The sequence below is a fragment of the Fusarium coffeatum genome (assembly GCF_003316985.1).
Source record: "Fusarium coffeatum strain FIESC_28 chromosome Unknown BRIP53273_contig_82, whole genome shotgun sequence".
NCBI classification, from domain to species: domain Eukaryota; kingdom Fungi; phylum Ascomycota; class Sordariomycetes; order Hypocreales; family Nectriaceae; genus Fusarium; species Fusarium coffeatum.
Genome location: NW_022157878.1, coordinates 219,677 through 246,041, shown reverse-complemented (window position 1 = coordinate 246,041; position 26,365 = coordinate 219,677). Strand labels below are relative to the sequence as shown.

Below are 26,365 nucleotides of genomic sequence, written 5' to 3'. Positions count from 1 at the left end.
GAGCTTAGACCATTGATAATTGTGAAATTCTAGAACCCTGACGTAGTCAATCCAATGTATTTTGCATACAACTCCCCTGCAAAAAACCGCCCTTGACCCCTCGGTGGGGTTCCCCTCCGAAGCTCCTCCGGTGTGGTGCTACCCTGTGGCCTTGGGCTGAGAGCATCCAGAACTTTTGAGTCACCCTAAGGTAGACGAGCAGAAAAAAAAGTGTGTCTACTACTTGCTTGGGCTGATATCTCAACAACCTCTTCTTGTTCGCATCAACCCGAATATCTTCTTGTGGCGTTTGTCTTGAAAGTTTACTTTGAGTCACCTATTCATCGCCTACTCCGCGGAGCTACACACTAAATAACTACCACTACCCGCTCAAAGGTAAATCTAAATCGGACCCCTCCATATCAAAATTTCTAGTTGCAACAAGATCAAGAACATCTCAGCTCACATATTCACAATGCCTTCAGCCGTCGATATGGTCACCATTGCCGCCGATGACACCAGAGGTTAGTCTTTTGCCATTGAGTTGCTGCTTTGTTAAAGCTGTGGTGGAATTGTGCGGAGGACTCATGACACCATGTGGCGATGCCTCTCATGAGCAAGCTTGTCAGCATCATTGGCTTGTGAGAGGACAGCCATTGCGTATTGTCGCAGTCCTCCCGCTCCCAAACTCATACACCGACACATCAAGTCCATTGACTAACATAGACCAGTCCTCGGACAGGATCCTCTGATCCCTCCCCAGCTTCTCACCTCCGAAATCCCTCTCCCCGAGAAGGCCACCAACACAGTTGTCAAGGGCCGTCAAGATGCTGCCGACATCGTCCTCGGCCAGAGCGACAGACTTCTCGTCGTCGTCGGTCCTTGCTCCATCCACGACCCCGCTACTGCCCAGGAATACGCTTCCAGACTTAAGGAGGTCTCTGACAGACTCTCCAACGACCTTTGCATTGTGATGCGCGCCTACCTCGAGAAGCCCCGAACAACCGTTGGCTGGAAGGGTCTCATCAACGACCCCGATATCGACAACTCTTTCAAGATCAACAAGGGTCTCCGCGTTTCTCGCCAGCTTTTCGTTGACCTCACCAGCAAGGGTCTTCCAATTGCTACTGAGATGCTCGACACCATCTCTCCTCAGTTCCTTGCCGACTGTATCTCCGTCGGTGCCATTGGTGCCCGTACCACCGAGTCTCAACTTCACCGTGAGCTTGCCTCTGGTCTTTCTTTCCCCGTCGGCTTCAAGAACGGTACCGACGGCAGCCTTGGTGTTGCCATTGACGCTATTGGTGCCGCCGCTGCTCAGCACCACTTCATGGGTGTCACCAAGCAGGGTCTTGCTGCTATCACCCGAACCAAGGGTAACGAGCACTGCTTCGTCATCCTCCGTGGTGGAACCAAGGGCACCAACTTCGACAAGGAGAGCGTCCAGGCTGCTAAGAAGGTCCTCCAGGACAAGAAGCAGAAGGAGGCTATCATGATTGACTGCTCCCACGGTACGTTTGCTGACCCTTTGAAAAGTCTCAACACTAACTTGCGCCAGGAAACTCTTCCAAGGACCACAGAAACCAGCCAAAGGTTGCCAAGGTCGTTGGTGACCAGCTCCGCGATGGTGAGAAGGCCATCGTTGGTGTCATGATTGAGTCCAACATTGGCGAGGGTAACCAGAAGGTCCCCGCCGAGGGTCCCGCCGCTCTCAAGCGCGGTGTCAGCATCACTGATGCTTGCATTGGCTGGGAGGATACCGTTACCGTTCTCGAGGATCTCGCTGACGCTGTTCGCACTCGTCGCTCGGTCAACGGTTCTTAAACGGTTATTGTGGCGTGAACAGAAGCGGAATGTAAATGGATAAAATGTCGTATAAGATTTTGGGAGTTAATGACTAGACCTAGTAAGAAAAGGTCAGGAGGTAGAAAAAGTCGGCGTATATAGGTTGCATTGAAATTGTCACGATGCCTGGTCTGGTTTTAACGCATAACTCATGAATGATCCTAACCTGTGCTATGATAGGGGTCAACCCCATGTTAAAGTGATGATATCTCAACCAACGCCAAAAGCCCCATCTACCCAATACCCAAAACTGACAAATCGCGCCTGGCTCAACCAAGACGAGTCCGATATTCGCCTTGTTCGTAAACTCATCGGAAGTTCCCTTGCATAGGAGCATAGTTGCTATTCTGCCTGGGAAACGTAGGTCCCCGTAGCGCCATAACCTTCTTGAAAGCAGCCCAGCCCAGCAATCCGAGAGTTCCAGCGATGAACGCCCAGACTATGATCTTGTCCTTGTTGCTGTCGCGCTGGAAGCACATGGTCGTGACATCCTCCTCAGTCGCGTCTTTGCAGAAGTCGATGCCCTGCTTAAGACAGAAGGCCTTGGTGCACTCAGAACATGATTTAGACTTTGAGCGCGGCTCAAGCTCGATTGTTGGAAGATCGACAGAGCGGCGGAGGGTTTCGTCTTTGGGACCGAGCGGGATGATGGTGCTGTTCTTAAAGCATGTGCATTTGCAAAAGGTGGGCGCAGCTGGGAAGTGTTAGCTATTGGAAAGTGTTGTTGTAGATTCGCGCGTACATGCTGCGGCCAGCGAGATGAATGCTCCCAGTAGGAGAATAAGTAGCGATATTCGTGCCATCTCGGCTAATATGGAGCTGTCGTAGTTGCTTATCGGACATGGGAGGTCGCACGTCAATCACTTGAGGCTATCGATAGTTGACGATGGAGTGGGTCAGACCCCAGTATCCACCCTCAGCCTCGTACATTCCCATTGGCCAATACCACCACACTGGAAAAAGTTCCATATCGACTTGTACCTCCAACGAATGACCCCATCACGATTCTTTTCGACCTCAGGACCCCTCCAATTCACCACCTCACAATGCCTCGAATACCGAGAGTAGGTGCTTTTGCCTCGCTACCATCGGCCGTTGTCCCCGTTAACCGAGTTCCCTTCGTCGCCCGCGCCACTTTCTCAACCTCCACCCCCGTCAACGCTCTCGATAGCAAGACACAATGGATCCGAAAGCAGCTGTGGAAAGGCGAGGCTCCTGGTGCTGAGGATCCCTACACTCAACGTCCGGAGCCTGAGCCCACGAGCTTGCCTAACGAGGCCCTGGAAGCGTCACAAAGCGACCGCAGACCTGGCGCTGTTCGCAACACCCGCCTGGTCCTGCCCCCCACCCATTCCGAGGCTTTGACCGAGAAGGAGATCGAGTCCGTCGCTACTGATTATATCCCTGCGACAACAATTGAGGATTTGGAGGAAATCGAGCCTCTTAAGACATGGTGGGAGCAGCCCGGACATTGGGGTGAGGAGAGCGAATTCCAGGGTTTCGGCAAGGCAGTAAAGGTGCAGGATCAGGCGGTTTTGGAGGTTTACCTGCGTCAGGCTCTGGTCGAGTCGCTTTCATACCAGCAGCGAGGTCTCCTTGAGGAATATGCGGCCAAGAAGTGGCCCATGGGCAAAAGATCCCACCTGGACCGAACACTAGCCGTCAGTATTCGATTCGAGAATAATGGCCAGCCTATGTTGAACACTCACTTCCGAGTTGTTACTGAGGAGCTCAAGGCTAGGCCTGACGAGGAGAGGGTTGAGATTTCACCCGAGGAGGCCAAGGAAATGCTTAATGCTTTGGACCCCTCATGGAAGAAGGCCTCTCTGGGCAACGACCACCTCAAGTTCGCCGTAAGTACATCGTATCTTACCGAATTGAATTTGAACTAACAAAATACAGATTCGCAAGCGTCTCTACCAACTCACCGGCCATTTTATCCCCGACGTGAAGCTCGCCGCAGCCAACACCCCCAAGGAACTGATCACCGTCGCCCTAACCATCAACAAGCGCGGCAAGAAGCTCGCCGAGGTTCTCGAGGAGCAGAAGGGCTTCTCCAAGCTCCAAAATGTCACAGTGCACAGCCGGAGAGTCACACCCATCGACCGCGAGGTCTCAGTTGGTCGATGGAAGGTCATTGAGGAGGAGTTGCGGAAGCGTGATCTGCCTGTTACTGGAACAGGGGGATACGGTAAGAATAAGGAGCGGGATTGGTTGACTGGTAAGGCTTAAGGGAAGTAAAATTATGAGGTGTATGAACAGAACAGAGGTGTATGACCGTGTATATCTATCTGTACATGTATAATAGACGAACAAACAAATTTTGAATCATTATTGCGCTTGCCCCCTGAGGTGGATGATAACGCCCATTACCGTGAAATAAAAGACAGCGTAAGAGCTGGCCTAAAGGAGCACAAAGTGACTTAATTATTTCGTCCCTGGTCTTAGAAGAGTCAGTCTGCTACACCGAGGACTGAGCGTTGCATATCTCACTCAAGCACCTCAGGAACTATGTTACTGTTTAGTCGCTTAATATTGAATAGATGGTAAAGTAGGGGTTTCCCCTTAATGGTACATACAAGATGGTCCCCCGACGCCGTCTAATGCACTGCCGATCTACACATATGATACACTCCTTTTTAGTTTCTTTCCCACCACGTACAGCCCGCTTTGTATGCCTCGTGTTGCCAGCCGTTTGTCTTTCCAATTATATTTTATACACTTCACCAGAACTTCCACCATGACTTGCCAGAAGCCGCGGGCTGTGTGCCTAGCTGGTCTAGAGGGCCTCCTCTTTGTTGGTTCTCCCGCTCCGCTTGGATCACTTGGTCCAACTTCTCCTTGCCGTCAGCGGCCAACTTCGTCAACTGTGTCTGTGCCTCTGCCAATCCCTGTGTTGCTTCTTCCTTAACCTCCTCCTTCTTCGATCCACCTCCTAACACACCGGAGAAAACTCCTAACACACCCTTTCCACTTGATGTCTTTGTAGCGCTCTCTTCGGTCTTGCCCTGGAATGTGGGCTTGATGTTCTCCTCGAAATGTGTGCGGTGCTCGGGAGCAGCGAGCAGGGGTGGTAGCTTCTCGCCTCGTGCTTCGGCTGCTTGGTTGGCCTCCTCGACGAGAAGGATCTGGTCCTCGGTAGCTTCGCCCTTGATATAAGCAAGACGGGCCATGGCGAGCTCATCGGCTTCGAGTCGCTTCTGGGCTTCGATCCATTCGGCGCGGCGGGCTCGGTTATATTGTACCATGTCCCAAACAGAGTATACGGAGACAACACCAGCGACAACTATTGATCCTTCATCAGCATGCTATCCTGCAATGTCTATTTCGTCATACTGGCGTACCTGTGAATGTCACAATGCCTCCTACAGTCCATCGATGCGCAACATCGAAGAATCTCCTTCCCGCATCAATGATCCTATCGGCCTTGCTAACCTGAGCATTCTGAGCGGCCAAGTGAGCCTGACGCAGTCTCCTCACGCGCTGCTCGGGTGTCTCGCCTGGGATGCGCGCTGTTCTTTGGACGGTTTTGGAGGTTGCGTGGGGAACTGTGGACGTAAAGCGGGTGGCGTCCTTGACGGTCCTGGGGCCAATTTTAGAAGCCATTGCTGCTGTTATGATCTCGAGAAAGCAAACAATTGATCTCTATGGGCGGCTGTAGGAACCCGAATTTTGCGGTTCGTCGTGGGGTCTTGTCGTCGTCGACTCGGGATGGAGTGGGAAGTGGTGTCATGAGATTTTTCGGGTCGTCAAACTGGCGTGCAGAGAGGAATTGTGGGTATTTGATTGGTGCGGCGTAGGTTCGGGTTAGAGGAGGTGGGCTGTAGACGACATAGAAAGGTTCACTGAGATCGAAACGATGATGATGTTGACCATCAATTATTTAATATTTTATGCAAGTCCTTCATGTTGGTAGTTCATTTGGCTGGTGAGTATTCTGCGCCTCGCAGGGACCTTGCATGAAGTCTGGTACTCTCTAGCATCTACGGAAGCGCTCGACAAGCAGACAAGCGACGCACTCTACGACCCGCTGCCCTTCATGTGAAATTAATGATGCGTCGCGAGAGAAAAGTTCAAGATGGAGGATTAATTGGGGCTCGCGGAGGCGATAGGCGAAGGGACAAGCTAATTTGCACCAAACCTCCAAACAGGCATCATGACCTTGGCTTCCACCTATGATCAACAGCATCAACCGTGTCTATGTACGGTGCCCAAGCTTCGATTGACAGCGCGATACAGATACTGGTGGTGCATAATATGTAGAGAAATTTGGCATGTAGAGCGGCATTCAGACAGCACTTTATTCACAGCAGCATCACGGTTACGCTGGAACTCTTCTTCATGAGACGGCATCAAGCCCCCTACACAATGAAAAGTCATGGAAGAAATCAAAAATTACGCCCCCCATGGCCCCGAAGAGCAATGGAGTATGGAAACGACTCCGCGATGTGCAATGCAGGCCTTCCATACTGAGGAAACCAATTCTTGATCTGGCTTCCTCGGAACAAGGTAAGTATGAAGAGAAAAGGAAATCGAAATCAAAAGCGGGCGAGGAAAGGCGGGCTTTATAGATTTCTGGAGCCCGCCTTGATGCCTTGAACCTGAGGCGCGCGCAGGGGCTGGGAGATTGCTGCCTGCGGAAGGACCACTTGCGCGGTTGCCTGGAATTGTGCACCTGCGCAAGTGTCAAAGTATCACTGAAACGCTCTTTCCATAAAATGTGTTTATTCTGCAGTGATTGTCTTCAACAAAGGAAACAAGCTTTAAAGGTTTGTGTTAAAGAGGAGACTTTTGCTAGCGTCACGACCACTAACAACTGTGGTTGGAGAAGGACTTGATGGTGCGACACAGCCTATTGTCCATCGTGTGTGATAACCTACACCTCCACTGTCATGAATAATTGGAAGTTTGCTGAAAATGTTTAAGAAGAAGTGTCACTGATTAAATTATGTTGTTCATACTCGGCATATATTCAACTACCTCAATTCACACATTGCCTGTTTTGGGTCGATGCTCGCATCACCATACGTCCCAAGTTGCCCTGAACCAAACCATGGTGACCAGAGCCACCACCAGACTCTTTCCCTTCATGCGCATTTGTTCTCAAGAGTAGAAATTAGCTCTCGAATGGGTTTGCTTCATTGCATTCCAGTCTTAATATCGCCCTGCGGAAGAAGGGAGATCTCGTCTTCTGTATGTGCCTAGAGAACGTGGTTTGATGGTGAGGTTCTTCGTATCACTTACACGTTCGACAACCATCGTCTTGTATAACCAGTGAGGCTCTAGTTCAAACCGCCCTTGGCCCATCATGATTTCTCTTGCAAAGCCTGCAAGCCCGCTCCTTTTACTACTGCGCACATTCATTATCAGAAGGTTTCGCCTCGACTGGGTTGGTTACTTCGCTATGTGCTCAATCAGCTATGAAAACAGCCAGTGACTTAGGTTGTTAGAAGCATGCCAATTACGGTACCTCCCATATAAAGACAATTAAGCTCTGCATTGGTTTGATGAGTCGAAAGACAAAAGAGCAATGATTCCTCTGGATATTTCTTCCCATAATGAGAGGATATAACGACAATTTCTTGATGACGACTTGGTAATCAGACAGACATGCCTGCGCGAAGGTCAATCAGTACTTGTAAGACAACATCCATTTTGGTGGATATACACTTTCGAACCGTAAGGTTTGGGAGAGTCAAAGTCAACAAAAGAATAGAGGATTGAGCTTCTTGAATCCATAGACCTCCCGCAAGGATAATTCCATCGGTCTGCTTTTGGGCATTCAATCCAATACGAATATCCCTCAGACATACTATTACCTTCAATTGAAGCCCTTGCCTGACAGCAACTGGAAGCGGCGCCATCTCCTTCAATGACGTCTCCACAGTTCTAGTCTACCTAGACCCTGCAGGTCTGACGGCTTCCGCTCCAACATTTTCCCGCTCATGAAATTTGAAATTTTGAGAAGGTGCAATCAGCACAAAAAGCCCACAGCACGTGACCCGCAGTTGCCGCTAAGCTCGCTAGACCCCACCAGATTTTTGCAGCGTAGGGCACGAAAACCCTTCTATGGAATTTGACAAGCCTCGACTCTTCGAAATTTCCACGCCTCACGACCCGACAACGACAATCGGAGCACGGTAAGCCGACAAAATGGTATGGATATACGCGCCCATTGCGATGCGATGAGATGATTATCGCCATCGTATTTGCCAGCATTCGCTGACTCGAATTTCTACAGACGATCCGATACAACCAGAAGCTCGTCAGCAACCGTTAGTCACCACCAAACCCACGATGGACGATGTGATAGAAGAGAACACGAGGGACTGACTCCTCGAATAGATTTCCGCAAGGATTGGCAACGCCGGGTTCGAACCCACTTCGACCAGGTATGGCGACACTCCCAACGAGAAGAACGATCGATCATGATTCGATTTTCTGGAAACTCTTCAAAGGCACACAAATATTGACTATTGGAATAGCCCGGTAAGAAGAGCAGAAGACGCACAGCTCGTCAGGCCAAGGCCGCTGCCCTTGCTCCCCGACCTGTCGACAAGCTCCGACCCGTTGTCCGATGCCCTACCATCAAGTACAACCGTCGTGTCCGCTCCGGCCGTGGTTTCACCCTGGCTGAGCTCAAGGTATGAAAGATATCTGAGTCGAATTAAAACGACTCGAAAAACCCGAAATCGATCAGATCTGACTGTCTTTGCAGGAGGCCGGTATCCCCAAGGCTTTCGCTCCCACCATCGGTATTGCCGTCGACTTCCGCCGCCAGAACCTTTCCGAGGAGTCCCTTGCCGCCAATGTCGCCCGCCTCAAGGCCTACCAGGAGAAGCTGATCCTCCTTCCCCGCCGATCTAACGCCCCCAAGAAGGGTGACACCAAGACCGACGTCTCCAAGATCGAGAAGGTTTCTCAGATCTCCGCTGCCCTCCCTATCGCCCCCACCGACATCGCTTTCAAGGAGATCTCCAAGAGCGACATGCCCAAGAACATCGAGGCCGGTGCTTACCGAACTCTCCGTGTCTCTCGTGCCAACGCCCGTTACGAGGGTGCCCGCCAGAAGCGCATTCGCGATGCTGCCGAGGCCGAGACGGCCAAGAAATAAACTTGCAAAAAGGGAACTGGTGTTTGAGGGTTTTGCTCTTTATGTCACTGAGGCATGGGCAACGTCGGTTCGAGGCTCTGATGAAAGGCCTGGCCTGGGTTGGAGGAAGGATACTCTAGGTCCAGCTCAAGAAATTTACTGCATGATCACCGGCTTTGTTCTGTCATACCACTCGGTCAATGGATGCATTAAGTGCATATGGTGTCTCTGCTTGTTAAAAGTTACTTGTTATGATCTCAATTCGGTTCATGCTTGCTGTGATGTGATGTGATGTCTAATGCCATTTTGTGCTTATCCTATCTATGCTTAAATCTACTCATCCACCTTCTTCCCCAGCAATTCGGTTCCTTGTCTAATCAAACTTTGCAGGTGACTCATCTGGGCTGATTCAAGAGTTTCCCCATTCTTGACAATCTCGGTACACAATACCAGGCAATTCTCTCTATCCACCTTGGCCATGTTGGCCTGCTGCTTGGGGTCCACCTGTTGGGGTTCCAGAGCAAGTTCCTCGGGAATAGCTGGAGGAACCTCTGGCTCGCCAGCCTCAATTTGGGGTGCTTGATCGTCTGATTTGGCTTTACCAGTGACTGCAAAGTTTAAGGCATCCATGGCTCCAGATACGTCGAATACCTTGGCAACAACCTGTGCGCCATCTTTGGATCGTGATAGGAGAGCAAAGACGAACCATGCCTCAGACTTGAGGATGGGCCACTTCTCCTGGGTGATCAGGAAGGAGAGTATCTGGGAAAGATCATGCTCAGCATAGAACAGGTCTCTCGACTGTGTCTCGGAGCTCTCAGAGTTATATCCTGAGAGGACCTCATCAACTGGTGCAGTATGGAGCACACGGCATACAGTAGCAACGCTACGTGCGGCCTCAAGCCTAGTGGGCTCTGTATCGGAGCGCTCAAACAAGGAAACAATATCGTGCACAGTTGTGTGCTTCTTCGAAGATCCCTCAACCTCTACAGTCCTGGGTGTTGTTACCCGACGGACGTTGTCGGGAGAGTTGACAAGAAGCAAGCGGACTAGCGACACAGCCGAGAACTGGACTTGAGGAAGAGTATCGATATTCAATATCCGTGGTACACTCTCAGGCTCTAGCAGATCTCCAAGCAATGGCTTGTTCTGTGCTGGAATCGCCAGGTTCTTGAGGAATGAGAGTGCCGAATGAAGGAGCTGGGCATCAGTAATCTCCTTATCAGAGAGGATGGCCATGAGAGGAACATGAGCCTGGTGCTTCTGCACGAAAGCAGTAGAAGCCTGGTCCGAACGGGAGAGGTTGCCAAGAGCTAGACAAGCAGCTGACTGAAGAATGACATGAGGTTCCTTCAACCACTTCATCAGAGACTGGGGCACAGAACTCTCGAGGGCGTAGAGAGCAGGGAAATAGTCGCTGCCTGTGAGATCTGCCAGCGTCGTCAGTAGCGAAGTACAAAGCTGTCCAAGCTCCTTGGCAGTCTCCTCATCATCAAGCTCTGCATCGAATTGAGTGTGTGCGATGTAGAAGGCCTTGACAAAGACGTCCAACTGCTTTGACTTCACGAGTCGCTCCTGGAAAGATTCATTGGCGAGGTAGCTGGCTGCAGTGGACACAAGGGCCATGAAGTCCTCGATATCAGAGCTGTGGTCGGGACTGGTAGCCAGCTTAAGGAGAGTAGAGACTGTGTCCGGGTCTGCGAGATCTGCCTCGCCATCTTGGGTAATAAGAAGAGCCAGAATTTTGCAAAAGTAGGTGACTAGAGGGCTGTAGTCGGACAGGTTGGGTGATTGCAGAAGAGCAATAAGGTGACTGCTGAGTCTTGACTGCGATGCGAGACGTTGAGCAGGTTCTAGGGATGTCAGTTCTGAGCTTCATCCAACCGGGAGATTACTTACCATACTCAACAAGAACATTGTAGAGAACGGGAATCAAGTATGGAACAAGGCTCTTATCCTGAAGATGGTTGATGAAAGGAATGATGTACTTTCCTTCGACAACACGAGCCCGGTTTGCATCTGTATCAGCACAGGAGTTTCCAGTAACACGCAAAGCCTGAACTTTCACACCGTGACTTTGAGGTTCCTCAGATGCAAGGATATCAAGAAAGAACTCGAGAATGCCTGAATCACCATAGGGTAGTCTCCAAGCAACTGCATCCAAGTTAGCAATGTCCAGAGCACTTGTGAGAGTAACTGACCATCTCGGCTTCCATCACCCAATGCCTTCGCTGTAGCCTCTAACGTCGAAGCATCTTGCGTCTTAAGAGCCTCAAGAACTGGTGATAATAGTTTGGTTCTTCTTGTAACAGCATCCTGAGCTTCGTTGCTTGCGTCGTAGGCATCTGGTGAAACTCCACTGCCTTCCCGCTGAATCAAGACAGCTACGTCTTGGGGAGTTGATGCCATTTTATGTATCTGGGGTGTTTGAAAGGGGATTAAGTTGGATTATTCTGCTTGTTGGTGAGTTACCCTATAAGACTACCGGTAGGACAGAAATTGCTTACAAAATGAAGATCTCAGACCAAATGTGTGTATAAAGAAGACTTATTCACTGTATGGAAATATTGCCAAGTACTCTGATACTTGAAGAAAATCTCAAACTATTTTCTCCCTTGTTTCTACTGTTTTGACTAACGTCTTCATTGTGGTCAGCTATATCCATTCTGCCAGCTCCATCGCGGGGCATTCTCTCGGTGAAGCTCGGTGAACCACGGTAAGGCCCCCACCTCAACATGGCCGGCTAATCACCGGAAGGTCTTTGGCTGCCGGTGGTTCGGCGGGTGCAAAATTCCGACCTCGGAATGATCCGCAAACCCAACTTTGCACCCGGGGAAAAAGTCTCGAGACGCCATCACGATCCGATCTTCCTCCTCGTTGCGAAACGAGGGCCGCTACGCTATTTCAACGTCGCTTCCTAGGGCGATATCTCCACCTTTCCCCTTCCGACATTCGAATTCCCCCATAATCACTTCACAATGGTATGCGCTTACACCAGGTCCCGCCATGACTTTTATATCTCGATTCGCCGCCTTCGATAAATTGGCCTGCTAACACTTTTGGGAACCAGGCGCACAAGTTCGTCGTCACAGCCTTCTTGACAGGCTCCCGAATCCTCGGTCGATCCTTCGTCGCCGCCTACAAGCAGGCCCAAGCTGCTTCCGCCTACCAGCGCGCCCAGGCCAAGGCTGGCAACACCTCCGGCGGAGCTTCTCTCTCCTCAGGCATGACCCTCGATGAGGCATGCAAGATCCTCAACGTCAAGCCCCCGGCTGGTGGACAAGCCAACGTCGAGGAGGTGTTGTCCCGCTACAAGCGACTGTTCGACGCCAACGATCCCCAAAAGGGCGGCAGTTTCTATCTCCAGAGCAAGATTGTGAGAGCAAAGGAAAGATTCGAGCGAGAAATTGGTCCTATAAGGGAGAAAATGGAGCAAGAGGCTGAGATCAAAGAGGGTTTCAAGCCCAAGGTCTACAAGGACTAGTCACATCTCCTTGGATATCTAGCGGAGGAGAAATATTGTCCTGCGGAAAACAAAAAGCGGCACGCCGCACTTGTACGATTTGGCCCTTGGACTATGAAACAGGGCCTCCTGATGGGAGTTTGGAGGGGTTTTTGGAGAGGGAGGGAGTTTCTCCATGTATACATGTACATCTTCACTCGACTGCGGCATGGCACGGCGTTTATTGGGTTATCGGCGGCGTGATGAGCCGCTCGAGGTTGGTTCTTAGACGAAGAAAAAAGACAGAACAGACGACCTATGCTATCTTATGTTTAATACAACTGTACGATATTGAACGGAGTATTTGGGATTATCGATTTGTTGCAAGTGAGGGCAATAATTACTTGGGACTGCACAGGACACGAATAACTTGAGGGCATTTCACTTTATACGAATCAGACTTATGAGATGAGCGGAAAGTCGGATAAGGTGTGTTTGATAATCTGTATTAGGGACTTCGCTGATGGGTGGCGACAAGTCATGAAAAACACTGAACCAAATAGCCATTATGGGTATACCAACTCCAGACTCCAGCGACAAACGACCAAGATCAAATCCAGTTACCACCAAGCGGGCGAGAGCTATGTGGCCTCACCGGTGGCCCATTCTGACTATATAGACTCTCAGAATAAGCAGAGGGGGGCGCAGGGCTATTGATAAGAGCAGGGTATGTCCCCGCTGGCTGGCCAATCTCACTCATGTCTTCATTATTTCGAGAGGCCCGATCAGGTACTCTCATCCACGCCCGGAATGCTTCTCCCCATGCACTACGTCGATCTCCGCGGAGAGATGGACTGTCGGTATTGAAGTACGACACGCTCTGACGTGAAATAGCGTCTCGCTGGACAGGAGCCCAAGGGTCCTGGGGCACAGGAGTCGCTTGGTCCCTTTCCACGGCATCTGTAATGTCCTGTTGCTCAGGGATCGTTTGGTTGCGATATACAGCGGTCCTGGGGTCAGTGTATACGGAAACTGCAGGCCGTTGAGGTCTCGGAGGGGAGACCTGCACATTCCTGAAAGGATGGACGATTTCTGGTCGAGGCGCGGGATCTTCGTCCTTCTTCTTTCGATAGCGTCGGCAGGCGTAGAACACGATGAAGTAGGCGAGAATCAGGAACGCCAGACCTCCTACGATGGCACCTACTGTGGCGCCTATCCAAGAATGAGACTGCTCAGGTGTCGCTGTTGCAGTTACCTTTGGAGGACCAGAAACTGTTGTAGTTGGCTGCGGCTGTGAGATTGTCGTCGACTGACTTGATTCTGTTGCAGAACTGTTTTCATCAGGGTCTGGTAGAGTTGACCACTGCGGCGACGCTGCTGTCCTGGTGATGAAGACTGACGGAACACGTACAGATGTCTGAGTCGGTGGAACAATAGATGGGAAGATAACGGTGGGAATGTCGGCAGTCGTAGTTATGGTAGTTGTAGTTGCAGATGTAGATTCAAGAAAGCGAGCGCTCCATTCAGGAATATCAGGGAAAACTGGCTTGGGCTCTGGGATCTCAGGTTTTGCCCTTCTTGAAGGAGTATCGATGGTTTCGGGACCTGGGACACCGGCTACTCTCGTGTCATCTTCTAGGATATCTGCTGCTATTGAGTCGTCTTCTGGAAAGTATGGCATATTCCATTCTCTAAGGGTGAGACATATTAGTAAAGGACTTATGATGAGTATCTCAATCGGGGTGACTTACGGCGTCGCATCGCAACCAGCTTTAGAAACATATCCAAATCTATCTGTGCAACTCGCTATAACAGGATAGGATGTCGCCAGCGCTGTGCCAGCCACGAGGAGACTATTTCTTAACATGGTTTCCAACTGTTATCTTTAAACAGGGTCAGGATGTGAAGATAGCTTGGATAAAAGCTGAGATGTCTGGGAGGAAGATGAAGGTGAAGTTTGCGACCATACGTCTCAATCCGGGGGAAGAACCATTTTATTATTTGTCTCAGAGACTATTCTTCCAAACAACCTTTTTAAAAGAAATGTGATATTTATGAAGGTTTGGTGAATGCATGCTCGTTGAGTTTTGCGTCAGTTGTTTGCTGCATCGTGAGAGTGTTTGTCACGTCACACGACTACGCATGGGGACATGGTATTCTGTAACAAGCCATTAAGGCGATCTTGCAGCTCTTATTCAATTAGCGTCTCAGAAAGACGTGTATTCCTCTCTTTCACGGACGGACGATCATGGTTGAGACAAGGGATGTCCGTGCGATGAAGCGTGTGAACTTTTCGCTATAACTACCTAAATTGGGGGTTCTTTTCACTGTCATGAGACAAAGTGTAAGGCGAAGGCTCTTTAAGTTTAAGGGTCATGTTTCTATGTGATCTAAATAAAATATTTCTTATATCTGATCGCGAGATACCGCGTGGGAATATGTCAAAGGTTAACACCACCAAACCAAACCCAATCTGTAGGGCTATCACAGCTGACTACAAGCACTCAACACCCATCGTCACGCGCCTTTCCCTTACCCTTGGGATCACTGTAGTGAGGTTCGTAATACTGTGATCCAGAGGGCTCACCTCCAGTGCCTCTGACTCCCACCTCATAATCTTCATTCTCTCCCTTCCAGTAGTCGCTGTAATGCGGTGGTGGACTCATAACACGAGTGAGAGGTCTCTTCACTGTCTCTGTGTTTATTTCATTAAGTTCTATGGGCTCAGTTACTGGTAGTGGAGTTGGCATAGAGTTGTCTGAATGTGACCATCGAGATCTGCCGTTGTTATTGACTCTTATGTTAATATTGTTCCGGCTATCTGACGGAGGAGAACGTCGACGTCGCCACAAGACAAAAAGTATTGGGAGACATATCATGAGTAGTAGACATATTGTACCGATCACGACGCCGACCAACTCCACGATGCTCAGAGGAGACTTCGAAGATGGCGCAGCGGTCGAAGTTGGTAAGCTTGAGGTGATTATATCAGTTGATCCTGGAACGACGATATCAGGGCCATGACTGCTGACCCATGCAGTGGCGACAGTGGTCATTTTATCGACGGTTACTGTTGAAGTATGTTCAAGAGTGACCGTATGGGGTATCTCGGTCGTAGATTCCAATGTTGAAGACTCACTTGATGAAGACGTCTCGGTTGGGAATACCGTAGTCGCAAAGGTACTCTCTATCGTAGTCACTCCGATAACAGAGTAGCTAGATGTTTCCGATGAGACGTAGGTGTGAGTCTCCGGGTTGCCCGAGTCAGATTCCGTTTCTTGCTGTTTTAGCATCCCGTACGTATCCTCGAACTTGGCCTGGATCGGATTCTGCGTTGCCGTGGTTGGAGACTGGTGGTTTGTTTCGTTCCTAACACAAAGGTAAGAAAATGCCAGAGTAAGAATGTCAGTTCGCCTACATGTACTCGACTACCGGAAACCGTAGAGGTATCATATGTTCTCGTGTGGTGCTTAGTAGCGAACCGAGTTTGGTATCTATATCTAGATATCTTGGTCTAAGGGAGGAGCCATATGGACTTTAAGTACTTTTCAACTATACTAAGATGATTCAAGGGGCCTTGCAAAGATGCGTGGATAGGTTCACCTTACTGTTCTATGGGCTGCTATTAGGCTATGCCAGTGGCATATATAACGGTGGACAGGATGCCAAAAAGGCGACCGACTCAGTGTTATCGCTTCTTGTAGGCGAATGAGGTCAATTATCTACTGTGAACAGAAAGGGCTACTTCTGTTGAAAGAAGCTCTTTCCATCGCGTAGTGATTCGGCTAAGTTCATCTCAACGCAAACACTCGTCTATTAATCAATGACCAGCAATCGCTCTAGTCAACGATGAGCAGCTTTGCATGTCCAACAGTCAGTGCTAATTATCGCAGTTGGATTTTCTCGGTGTTTATAAATTCTCAACTATGTTCCTTGTGTTCTTGTACAAGCAACACAAGCCCCTTGAACCGAACAACATCTCGTATCTAATACATACAACCTCCAGTAACTAGATTCCTTCAAGACGACTTTAACGGAGTTTCTGTCTCTACCTTTTACAATGGAGCATCAACAAGACCCCCCAGATGATGCTTCCTCGACAACCCTACCTCAACACAGGAACAAGCCCCGTTCATACATCGACACCTCTGGCAAATTCTACGAAACCATTCCTCCAGGCTTGAAACCTGCCGCCACCGTACCTGCATGGACTTCCGTCTACAGAGATGAGTCCGGCAGGACTCAGACATTTGAACGCCAACAATTAACGTATATCGAGAGAGCCCCTGCAGACACTGCTCATCGTACAGGAGATCTGGTTGGGTCGACTTACGCGGAGATATTCACAATCATTTTACCACCAAATAGCCCTGCTTCGACTGATACTACTACCAGCAAGTCCACAAAAAGCACAGTTGTACCTTCAATAAGCATCCTACCGCATAGCCCTTGGTGGACTCAGATTGATGGTACCGCTACTACCAGCGAGTCTGGAGAGAGCTCCAGTATCACGCAGACAAGCCAAAGCTCTGCTTCGACTTCAAGTATCAGATCGGTTCAAAGTACTACTTTGAGCCAAAACACCGAAAGCCCTGACGCTACAACCATCAGCGCCTCAAGTCACAATGACCCCTCCAGCAGTAGCTCAGATACGACAAGCAGTAGCTGGTCTGACACAACAAGCTCGGCGGAGTGGTCATGGCCAACCGAGTCAAGTATTCCAGAGCCATCTACGTCAAATGCCGAGTGGGCAGGTGTCATAGTCGGTGCTGTCTTTGCATTCATGATCATCATCCTGATTTTGATAGCTTTTGTTGTTCGTGGCAGGAGAAATGCATCTTCTAGAGAAAACCAGAATAACATCAACATCAGGCTTGACAATGGACCTTTCGACCACCATCACGGACCATATAACTGTCCGCTTGCGGAAACTAATCCGGGGTGTGTACCTCAGGGATGGGATGATGTAAGACAATGAGTGTGCGATACTGGCAATCTTATACATGTGGATATACGGAGTCCTATTTCTTGCAGTTACGTAGCTTTATTTGATATGAGCGTTTAATATTACTTAGAAGATGCAGTTCATTTGACCTACGTCTTCCTCCTAACTAGTCCCTTCCAGTAATCAAAGCTATTCTCATCACTCTGCAAAGACCAAGTCTTACCAACCGCCCTTCCAGTAGCATCTATCTCCTCAACCTTCAACATTCCCCAATCCTTTGTAATTCCCAATACACGCGCCCTCACACCACCCTCGGCCTCCAGACTGACCTCCTGTCTCGTATGCAGCCAATGGCGGTAGTATCGAGATTCAAGATCGTTAGAGAAACCTTCGCGAAGGAACTGTGCGTAGATAGCCTCTATCCGAGTGAGGACGCGGGCTAGAAGGGTTTCGACATGGAGATCTGGTGCTCCTGGGGTTACGAGGTCGGAGATGGACATTGTGGGACGGGAGTTGAGGGTGTTTACACCCACGCCGAGAATTATTTGGTAGTTTCCGTCGAAGTAAAGGCATTGGGAGAGAATACCACCGACTTTAGTGTAGTGAGGTTTCTCTTGGGATTTGGTAGGATCAAGAGCATCTAGATATGTGAGCTTTTACTCTACTGCAGCTAGCAAGACAACTTACAGATATCATTGGGCCACTTTAGCTTGACGGGAACGTTTTCGTAGCCGCGATCATAAGACTGGATTGCTTCAACAATAGCAATAGCTGTGATGTACTGGATGAATACCACAGGGCGGGACACGGCAAGATGAGCGGGGTGGTTGATGACGGTTGAGAAGATGAGCATGCCTGGAGGAGCAATCCAGACGTTTGAACCACGGCCTCGACCAGCGACTTGAGTTGTGGCCGATACAGTGAAACCACTGGGAAGTTTGGGCATGAGTTTTGGGTTCCTGGTATCTGTTAGGTCCAAGTTTCCAGCAGTTGAAGGGCTGTCGTACTTCTCAAGCATAGTGTTTGTGCTCGTCACGACTTCGCCATACATGAGCATATCACCCCAGCTCCTCGCAGTCGGCTCAATCTGTCGATAACGCTTCAAACTCGAGAAGAAAAGACCATGGTTGAAATGCGGCGTAAGCTTAGGATGAGGAAGACCCTTCTCATGCGGAACGATCTTCTTGGTAATCTTGCTATAGTCAATACTGCCATTCTCAGAAATACTGGACTCATTCGTATCAGGTAGCGATTGCTGAAGACCTTCCAGACTCCAAATCGTGTCTTCGTTCTGGATGTGGAAACTGTCTGTCTCTGCCCGGATCCACTCCTCGCCATCTTCTTTGGTGATGATGTCGCTCCAGTCGGTTAGTAACTCAGATACACCTGTGTCGGAGATGGAGGAGAGGTGAAGGCGAGATAGGGATGGTACTCCTGCTTCATGAGGGCTGACTTCGAGACCGAGCTTTGTGAGACAGCCTTTGAGGAAGGTGGCTCGGTCTTTGTCGGCGGCTGCGAGTTGGCTGACGAGTTCGTCGTAGCCGGGAAGACTTGGCTGGGGATTCAAGTTGGCTGCAGCGAACCTATGCAATGTCAGTAAATCTGTATATGGATGGCATAGTGTATTCTGTACTCAGGATGAGGCCCAGTAAGCAAAGCCTTTCCATCACCAACGGTGCAGAGAACAACCGCTGCTTTCCCATCTCCACCATCAACATCAATCTCCTCATCATAGGTAGCCAGAACCTCAACATTTCTGTCCTTGACCGAAGCAGCATCCACAAAAACACCACCTCCGTTGTAGTAAGACGTAATCTCAGAAGCAACCTCTTGCTCAAAAGCGTCCTTCGCCACAGTCAATCGCACAGCTCTGGCTCCCTTCTCGCTCTTGTATTCAAAACCCTTGAACGCACCACCTCGACACGTTCCGGGGAAGAAACCCAGCTCTCTTCGTCCAACGACTTCCATAGGTTTGTTACCGACTTCGAATTCGCACCTTTGAGTTCCGTAGTAGCCACCGGCGCAGAAACCCAGGTACGAACCGCCTCGACGGACATAGTCGCTGATGCGGCGGTTCCCCTCACCATTCAGAGCCTGGCAGTAGCCAAGATCACCGCCACCTGGGAAGACCAGTAGAGCACATGTCGCCTGCCAAGGTTCCTTAAGGACGATGTTCTCGGTGATTGGGATGACAGCATAGTTTGGTCCGAGAAGACGACGAAGAGACCAGATACAATGCTTTACTGACTCAACGGTTGTACCAAGGCCTTAAAGAGTCAGTGAGGGGTATTCCACGTAAAGAATGTAAGAAATCCCACCTGTATAAACAAGCACATTCAGCCTAGCCGGTGCCATGGTGAAGTTTTGAGTGATTTCCTGGGTATTGTTGTTATACAATCGGATGAATGTTGTCACTTGACTTTTGCTAAGATGTCGCCTTGACCAAATCTCCGCCCCTCGAACCACCTTTTAACCTCTTTCCAACAACACAAGATAATCCGACTCAAATACCACGGTCTTTCGTGAACAGATCAAGAAATGAGCAAAGACGAGAGCAATGCGCAACGGAGCGCACAAGCCGAAGACGATGATGAGCCAGATGAGTGGTGAGTACAAGTCACTCTTTTCCCGAAAGCCGAGGCCTTTCTAACCGCCGATGTAGGGACAAGCGGATTTTTAGCACCGGATGCGCAGGTGAGTTTGATCAACACAAAAAAGACGAGAGAAGAAGAGAAGATGGATGAGGTTTATGAGAGGTCTTTGACTTGAGACCGTGACTATCCGACTTTGTTGTGTCTCTGTTTTGTTGGGGAATTGCTAACGCTCATCAACTTAGATGAGAATGCCAAAATGACGGATTGCTATTTTGAGAAGAAGGATTGGCGCGCATGCACTGCAGAGGTGAGTTCCTCAATCAATCTATTATTTTATTTCACTCTACCTATACCGGTTCTCTCTTTGCAATAATGTTTAGATGTCATGGACTTAACTGACGTTATTGTAGATGGAGGCATTCAAACAGTGCTGGAAATCTCACAACAACGATGAGCGCACAGCGACCAAAGACAACTAAGAGGCTGAATGGAATGTAACTATAGACGGAAGATGTATCAACACTGTATAAAAATGTACAACAAACACATTAGACTATCTTACCTCTCAAATCGTCAATAATGAAGGCATCATGACTCCTCAACACTGTCTCCACACTGTCTTTGTCTCCACCGGACAATCTATCCACCCGTCATATCTCAAATTATCGCCAGAGCTTCATGCAAGCTTCTGTCTCCAAGCCACCAAAAACCTTCACAACACCACATATTCACAATGTTTGTGCCTCGAAGATCATTATTCGCTGCTAGAAGGCAAATCCCTTCTCAATGCAACCGTTCGATCGCTCGATTCTTCTCCGCCGAGTCAGACGTTACCCTGCAAAACCCTTCCCAGGACCCCACGCAAGTGAACCAGGAAGATGTCATCACAAAGCCCAAATACACACCGCGCACTACGACCGCTGCTAGACCTGCTACTACGCCAAGACCTGCGCCCGTGAGAGCTTCTACTGCTGCCAAGCCTGCTGCTCCTGCGCCTAAAACAACGACTTTCCCTTCCAAACCTGCGACTAGCAGCAAGCTAGCGAACCCTCACACGGCTGTTTTTACGTCGAAGAACACGTTGAGCGAATCTAGCGAGACGGACGTTGATAGCACACATGATATTAATTGGGAGACGAGCTTTTACGGCCTCGGAGTCAAGCCTGTCACCGTTGAGCAGAGCGAGGTTCTGTCAAGACCTGTCGACGTGGACGATGTGGAGGTTAAGCCCGATGGAATTATCTATCTGCCCGAGGTGAAGTACCGAAGACGCTTGAACGAGGCTTTTGGACCTATGGGATGGGGCATGGTTCATCGTGGAGAGGTTGTCGTGGGACAGAACATTGTCACGCGAGAGTATGCCCTTATTGTTAACGGCCGGTAAGTTCTGATTCCTGAACTGGAAATAACAGTAACTAACTTGTAAAAGCATGGTATCTCAATCTCAGGGTGAAAACAACTTTTTCAGCGCTGAAGGTGTCCCCGCTGCTATCGAGGGTGCCAAGTCCAACGCCCTGATGCGTTGCTGCAAGGATCTCGGTATTGCCTCTGAGCTATGGGATCCTGTCTTCATCCGCTGGTTCAGAAAGAATTACATGGAGGAGCGATGGGTTGAGCACGCGACCACCAAGAAGAAGAGGACATTCTGGTACAAAAAGGGTCTTGCTGAGGCAGTGTACCCTTACAAGCTTGTCTAAACACTCCCCTCACTTTACTTTTGCATAGACGGTAAAATATGGCATGTATGATATGGTTATGTATGTACGATGGAAGTACCAGCTAGATATGGTACGGGCGCATGGAGCGATGCTGTAGAAATTCAGGAAATGGATGGGAACCAGGGTTTTGAGAAGCATGGGATATGTACACCGAACTTCTCGTCTATAGATATGCATGTCCATTGGTTGGAACCGTGATCCTCCATTGGAGGCCATATCAAAAGGCAAATACCATGTCTAATAGCAAGACCCAAACTCCTGCAAAACCCACTTTCCAGAGCGAAGTACCTATCTTTCTCTTCCAGTCGAGCTGGCGCCTCCCTGTGCTGCATCACCGCCCCAGCCCCAGGGAACCCACGAACCTGATGTGTTCCTCTGACCAGCACCCATGTTTCTCCTGCGCATCTGATGGTCCTCATCCGAACTAGTATCAGCATCAATTCTCTCGAAATCGGTCTCGCTGCGACTCTTGCTGATACCACTCCACCCGCTCAGTCCACTAGGTGGTCGCTGGGTAGGTTCTTCGTCGTCGTTGTTATCGTAGCCTCCGTACGCCATGGGATCGCGGCGAGGTCCTGTGTTTGCTTGAGCGCGCGAAGCTTCGGAGCGGAGATCTTGTGCTTCGCGATCGAGTGCGGAAAGAAGAACATTCAAACGGTCGCGCTGTGTGGAGATAAAGTCCATCCTTGCACCAGACTCGCGCAGATGCGGGGGGATCAATGCCTCGGGGTTTCTAGGTTCTCCGCCCATCGTCCTGGTACCGGCTGATTGACCACTTCCACCGGTGGCAGCACCTGCACTGGTAGCAGCAGCTACAGCGCTGGAAAGCAGGCTGTAAAAGTCGGTGCCGGCATTACCGCTGTTGTTGGCGGCCCATCGCGAGCCGGGGACGTTGAATCGTGAGAGAAGGGACTGTGTGTAACCCTGGTTTGTCTCGGGAGGAGGCGACTCGGGCTCGGAGGGTGGCAGACCCAGGACCTTGACTCTGAACTGCTCGATGGCGAGCTTGAGGTAAGATATTCCGGCAGCAGTCAAGCGCTCATGTGCGCTTGCGATGAAGTCGTCGATCTGCGTCTCGTTCTTCTCAAGGTAGGGGTGTACGTATTCCTCGTACAGGAACTTGGCGCCTTGGGTTTGGGGGAGGATGAGGTAGAGGAGGAACATTAGACGGAAATAACCATAGAATGGAATCCTGAGCACGCATAAGTATAGGTAACCGCTTCTTGTGGAATGTTTGTACTCACCATGAGATGATAAACCAGACCCAAGACTCAGCAAGGAGACAGCAGCTGAGGACAACCCAGTACATCAACCATGGCGTAAGCTGGGCGGGATCATGAGAGTTGAGCGCTTTATAAGATGCAAAGATGGGAAACAGAAATGAAGCGACAGAACTATTGTAGACAAACAGTCAATTAATCAGATCCATTGATATCGGGAGTCGTTGCGCAATGACGTCTCATGACGAAGCGTGATAAGGCCGAAGCTTAAAACTTACGATAAGAGCATAGGAAAAAGGTCAAACATGGCTGCGAAGGTCTTGAGGAGATGACCCTCGTTCGTCTGGAGAAGCTAGGTTTCCGAGGAAGAAGAGAGAACACCGACGAAGGAGAAGAAGGTTAGAAGAAAAGTATTGGTAGGTGTTGTTGAAGAAATGGAATCTATGATAACGTAGCAGCTGATGAGAGCCTGAGCTGAAAACGGGTGAAGAGTGGGCGCCGGAAGCTCAGGTAAGCGGGGGCGGGGCAGCTATTTTCGCGTGACGGTAGTGGATAGATGACTCCACTGGATCTGAGTGCTACAGATAGCTAGAGAGATCACCTGCAGAGAATCTTGAGCCTCGTGATCAAGTCCAGTGTCGATGAGTCGAGACGAGATTACCATGATAGCATGTTATTTTATTGCTCATATCGCTTCAATGTATATTGCCTTCTGCGTCATGGTTGTAAGCCTTGAGTTAGTCAGCCCTACCTTCAAGACAAGTGTTTACATGTCTGTGGACGATAATAGCAGTAGCCTACAGAGTAGTACGTAGGCATCAATATTCATATACCAGAAAGGAGCTTCCATGTTCGCAAAGACGGGTGAAATATATAACCGCGCTTACGATTAAGCAATGACATTTCCGCGCTCGGTTAACTGATTCAACCAAGACATCTTGGCAAGGGGAATGTGCGTTTATTAATAAAGACACGAGAATAAGCAATTTACAAATAAAACGAGATTGTATATAATATCGACCGAGATATCGGGTCTGTGGTTTCTAATGTGGTTGGTCCGGAGCCCGAAAATATTCTTCAACTCCGGCTCCGTTCCGGGCCAAGACTCAGCGCCGTCTTGGCCGAGCCCGACAATTGACTTCAAGATAGCGGAGAATAGCAAACCTCATCAAGTTTCTCTTGAATCTATAGTGAAAATGGATCTGATAATATCGCAGAAGTAGATATTCTTCATCATGAATGATTGCAGCTTTCATTTCTTGAAGCCGCGAGGAATACCCTACAGTAGTCGGATAGTTTTATCCCCGAGAAGCATTTTAAAGCCAGCCGCAGCCACACTAATGATACGAACGACTCGATTGAGTTCGGGTCCGGGAGTATCTGAGCTTTGGCATCGTGAAATAAGTCTAAAATAAAGGTACCATTTGGCCGGGATGGGCTCGACGGGATCGTTCGCTTCGGCCGAGTTACATCAAGGTATACTTAGGTGACAGACTGTAACAAATAACTACTATGTATGAGTCGGTAATTTGTCGAATTGATACGAATGCCATCAGACGTTACTTCCAAATATCATATCACCACTCCAGTACTCACCAACCTCGAAAACTGCCGAAAGTATTCCAACCACCGGTACCCCTAATCCTCCCACATACCGACCTCCTCAAAGACTACCATCCCTCAGCTCATACGCCTGTCATTATCAGATCTTCCAATCATACCATATATAGAAACTTAAACTCAGCCTCATACTGCCGCCGCCCGCGGACGCCCGAGCCCGGATGCAACGGAGTCACCGACCCACACCGCAGCTGAAATCTTGGTATCCACTGCATTGGAAACAAGACCTGTAGAGTGACGACGTAACTATGTGTGACTGTCCGCGGAGCCGGATTGATGATCTTTGGGCCGACGGGGGGTTTTCAGATCTTGAAAACTTGAAACTGTGGCTCTTTAAAAGGGTTGGGAGGGCCGTTGCATTGAGGAGAATGTATGATATAGTACGCAAGACAAGAACTATTAACGACACCGAATATTGAGCACAAAGAATTGACTCACAAGCATACAATACCGTGACCATCTAGGAAAATTCTTCATCATCTGCCTTACCATAAACGAACACCAAAATGAGTATGTCAAGGCTGCCCAACGGGCTCATCTCATTCGGCCCCGACGCCAACTGCACACTCGACACATGTCCCCTCGAAGCGAGCATTCTACGATATCAACCCAGCATCCCCGCCAACGCAGTCTTCGCAGGCGTTTTCGGCTTATCATTAATTACCCATGCCTTCCAGGGCATTCGGATGCGGACATGGGGGTTCATGGCGAGCATGATCGCGGGGTGTATACTCGAGATTATCGGATACGTTGGACGTTTTATTATCCATGATAATCCTTTTGACTTTAATGGCTTTTTGATGCAGATTAGTATGTGCTCGCTGGTTAGATGGAAGGGAGGATTTACTGACTTTGATAGTTTGTATTACCGTTGCGCCAGTCTTCTTCTCTGCGGCCATTTATGTCTTGTTATCCCAGGTGTAAGTCAACTAGTCACACCAGTTGCCTAGGAATCAACTAACACTTACCAGTATCAACCACGTCGACTCAAGCATCTCTCGCTTCCCACCTCAGTACTTCTACTGGATCTTCATCCCCTCCGATATAATCTCCCTCATCCTCCAAGCTGTCGGCGGCGCCCTCTCCTGCGTCGCCTCAACCCATAAAGATGTCAAGACCGGCGAAGACATCTCGCTAGCCGGCCTGATCTTCCAAGTCGTCACCCTAATCTGCTTCTGCGCCTTGTTCATCGACTACGTTATCAAGGCCTCGAAGTCGTCCTCGCGAAACCGTCTCGATAAGCCGATCGTGACGTTCCTTACCTTCCTGTTTGCTTCAACGATATTTATTCTTATTCGATGCGGTTATCGTATTGCTGAGCTTGGACAAGGGTACTTTAGTGCTCTGTTCCGAGATGAGGATCTTTATATCGCTCTTGAATCTTGGTAAGTTGTATCACTGTTGTGTGAAAGGCACATTGCTGACTTTTCATAGTATGATGTGCATTGCTGTTCTTCTTCTTAACGCCGGCCACCCCGGCTACGCTTTCCGCAAGAGACGGGAGTTCAGCGAGAAGAATCAAGACCAAGACTTGCCTTAATAGTACCGCTGAGAGTCTACCAAGAACCTCAAGGCGGTTCTTTTCGAGAGCTTCGCTTCCTACCGGGTGCGTGAAACATTCAAGTTTTAGGGTGCGAAAGATACGTGGCTCAAGAATTCATCTAGGACGATATGAGCCAACGATGTATCTCGTCTCTCAGATTTTTGCGAGTCAAGTATACTTGACGCTCGAGATAATTCAGGATAGTGGCGCCCAACGATGAGGGTTCGCCCAAGAGTTGTTCTCCAGTTCCAGTGTTTTTAAGCGATAGCGGTTACATGGGTAAAGGCGTCAATGGCTGTTCTATTCGGAAAGGTTATAGATGATTTATAGAAGAATACGAATGATATCACCACTGTTACAGAATAC

General features: G+C 49.4%; 14 protein-coding genes across 14 annotated transcripts; 8 read left to right on the top strand and 6 right to left on the bottom strand.

Annotated features, from left to right (window-relative positions):
• Positions 1–454: 454 nt before the first annotated feature.
• Positions 455–1,803, top strand: FIESC28_04011 (uncharacterized protein; the record flags this gene model as incomplete). Its single annotated transcript, XM_031158160.1, has 3 exons — positions 455–503; positions 711–1,490; positions 1,538–1,803. 3 exons carry the CDS (start codon positions 455–457, stop codon positions 1,801–1,803), a joined length of 1,095 nt encoding a protein of 364 aa, XP_031017860.1.
• A 329-nt stretch (positions 1,804–2,132) lies between these two features.
• FIESC28_04010 (uncharacterized protein) lies at positions 2,133–2,627 on the bottom strand (the record flags this gene model as incomplete). Its single annotated transcript, XM_031158159.1, has 2 exons — positions 2,133–2,518; positions 2,567–2,627. The coding sequence occupies 2 exons, from the start codon at positions 2,625–2,627 to the stop codon at positions 2,133–2,135; spliced, it is 447 nt and encodes a 148-aa protein (XP_031017859.1).
• Positions 2,628–2,870: 243 nt separating this feature from the next.
• Positions 2,871–4,056, top strand: FIESC28_04009 (uncharacterized protein; the record flags this gene model as incomplete). Its single annotated transcript, XM_031158158.1, has 2 exons — positions 2,871–3,677; positions 3,727–4,056. The coding sequence occupies 2 exons, from the start codon at positions 2,871–2,873 to the stop codon at positions 4,054–4,056; spliced, it is 1,137 nt and encodes a 378-aa protein (XP_031017858.1).
• A 491-nt stretch (positions 4,057–4,547) lies between these two features.
• FIESC28_04008 (uncharacterized protein) lies at positions 4,548–5,430 on the bottom strand (the record flags this gene model as incomplete). The annotated part of the gene is made up of 2 exons (XM_031158157.1): positions 4,548–5,110; positions 5,169–5,430. The coding sequence occupies 2 exons, from the start codon at positions 5,428–5,430 to the stop codon at positions 4,548–4,550; spliced, it is 825 nt and encodes a 274-aa protein (XP_031017857.1).
• A 2,547-nt stretch (positions 5,431–7,977) lies between these two features.
• On the top strand, positions 7,978–8,938 carry FIESC28_04007 (uncharacterized protein; the record flags this gene model as incomplete). Its single annotated transcript, XM_031158156.1, has 5 exons — positions 7,978–7,980; positions 8,066–8,099; positions 8,170–8,216; positions 8,310–8,468; positions 8,543–8,938. The coding sequence occupies 5 exons, from the start codon at positions 7,978–7,980 to the stop codon at positions 8,936–8,938; spliced, it is 639 nt and encodes a 212-aa protein (XP_031017856.1).
• Positions 8,939–9,250: 312 nt separating this feature from the next.
• Positions 9,251–11,326, bottom strand: FIESC28_04006 (uncharacterized protein; the record flags this gene model as incomplete). The annotated part of the gene is made up of 3 exons (XM_031158155.1): positions 9,251–10,770; positions 10,817–11,071; positions 11,119–11,326. 3 exons carry the CDS (start codon positions 11,324–11,326, stop codon positions 9,251–9,253), a joined length of 1,983 nt encoding a protein of 660 aa, XP_031017855.1.
• Positions 11,327–11,895: 569 nt separating this feature from the next.
• FIESC28_04005 (uncharacterized protein) lies at positions 11,896–12,401 on the top strand (the record flags this gene model as incomplete). Its single annotated transcript, XM_031158154.1, has 2 exons — positions 11,896–11,898; positions 11,988–12,401. The coding sequence occupies 2 exons, from the start codon at positions 11,896–11,898 to the stop codon at positions 12,399–12,401; spliced, it is 417 nt and encodes a 138-aa protein (XP_031017854.1).
• Positions 12,402–12,969: 568 nt separating this feature from the next.
• FIESC28_04004 (uncharacterized protein) lies at positions 12,970–15,415 on the bottom strand (the record flags this gene model as incomplete). Its single annotated transcript, XM_031158153.1, has 5 exons — positions 12,970–14,050; positions 14,111–14,212; positions 14,666–14,717; positions 14,896–15,054; positions 15,259–15,415. The coding sequence occupies 5 exons, from the start codon at positions 15,413–15,415 to the stop codon at positions 12,970–12,972; spliced, it is 1,551 nt and encodes a 516-aa protein (XP_031017853.1).
• Positions 15,416–16,419: 1,004 nt separating this feature from the next.
• On the top strand, positions 16,420–17,337 carry FIESC28_04003 (uncharacterized protein; the record flags this gene model as incomplete). The annotated part of the gene is made up of 1 exon (XM_031158152.1): positions 16,420–17,337. One exon carries the CDS (start codon positions 16,420–16,422, stop codon positions 17,335–17,337), a length of 918 nt encoding a protein of 305 aa, XP_031017852.1.
• Positions 17,338–17,453: 116 nt separating this feature from the next.
• FIESC28_04002 (uncharacterized protein) lies at positions 17,454–19,659 on the bottom strand (the record flags this gene model as incomplete). Its single annotated transcript, XM_031158151.1, has 4 exons — positions 17,454–17,944; positions 17,992–18,887; positions 18,938–19,571; positions 19,623–19,659. The coding sequence occupies 4 exons, from the start codon at positions 19,657–19,659 to the stop codon at positions 17,454–17,456; spliced, it is 2,058 nt and encodes a 685-aa protein (XP_031017851.1).
• A 183-nt stretch (positions 19,660–19,842) lies between these two features.
• FIESC28_04001 (uncharacterized protein) lies at positions 19,843–20,377 on the top strand (the record flags this gene model as incomplete). The annotated part of the gene is made up of 4 exons (XM_031158150.1): positions 19,843–19,910; positions 19,967–19,998; positions 20,141–20,205; positions 20,309–20,377. The coding sequence occupies 4 exons, from the start codon at positions 19,843–19,845 to the stop codon at positions 20,375–20,377; spliced, it is 234 nt and encodes a 77-aa protein (XP_031017850.1).
• Positions 20,378–20,631: 254 nt separating this feature from the next.
• Positions 20,632–21,595, top strand: FIESC28_04000 (uncharacterized protein; the record flags this gene model as incomplete). Its single annotated transcript, XM_031158149.1, has 2 exons — positions 20,632–21,278; positions 21,328–21,595. The coding sequence occupies 2 exons, from the start codon at positions 20,632–20,634 to the stop codon at positions 21,593–21,595; spliced, it is 915 nt and encodes a 304-aa protein (XP_031017849.1).
• A 309-nt stretch (positions 21,596–21,904) lies between these two features.
• On the bottom strand, positions 21,905–23,143 carry FIESC28_03999 (uncharacterized protein; the record flags this gene model as incomplete). Its single annotated transcript, XM_031158148.1, has 3 exons — positions 21,905–22,808; positions 22,861–23,010; positions 23,115–23,143. The coding sequence occupies 3 exons, from the start codon at positions 23,141–23,143 to the stop codon at positions 21,905–21,907; spliced, it is 1,083 nt and encodes a 360-aa protein (XP_031017848.1).
• A 1,819-nt stretch (positions 23,144–24,962) lies between these two features.
• On the top strand, positions 24,963–25,996 carry FIESC28_03998 (uncharacterized protein; the record flags this gene model as incomplete). The annotated part of the gene is made up of 4 exons (XM_031158147.1): positions 24,963–25,266; positions 25,316–25,376; positions 25,428–25,841; positions 25,891–25,996. The coding sequence occupies 4 exons, from the start codon at positions 24,963–24,965 to the stop codon at positions 25,994–25,996; spliced, it is 885 nt and encodes a 294-aa protein (XP_031017847.1).
• Between the last annotated feature and the right edge of the window lie 369 nt (positions 25,997–26,365).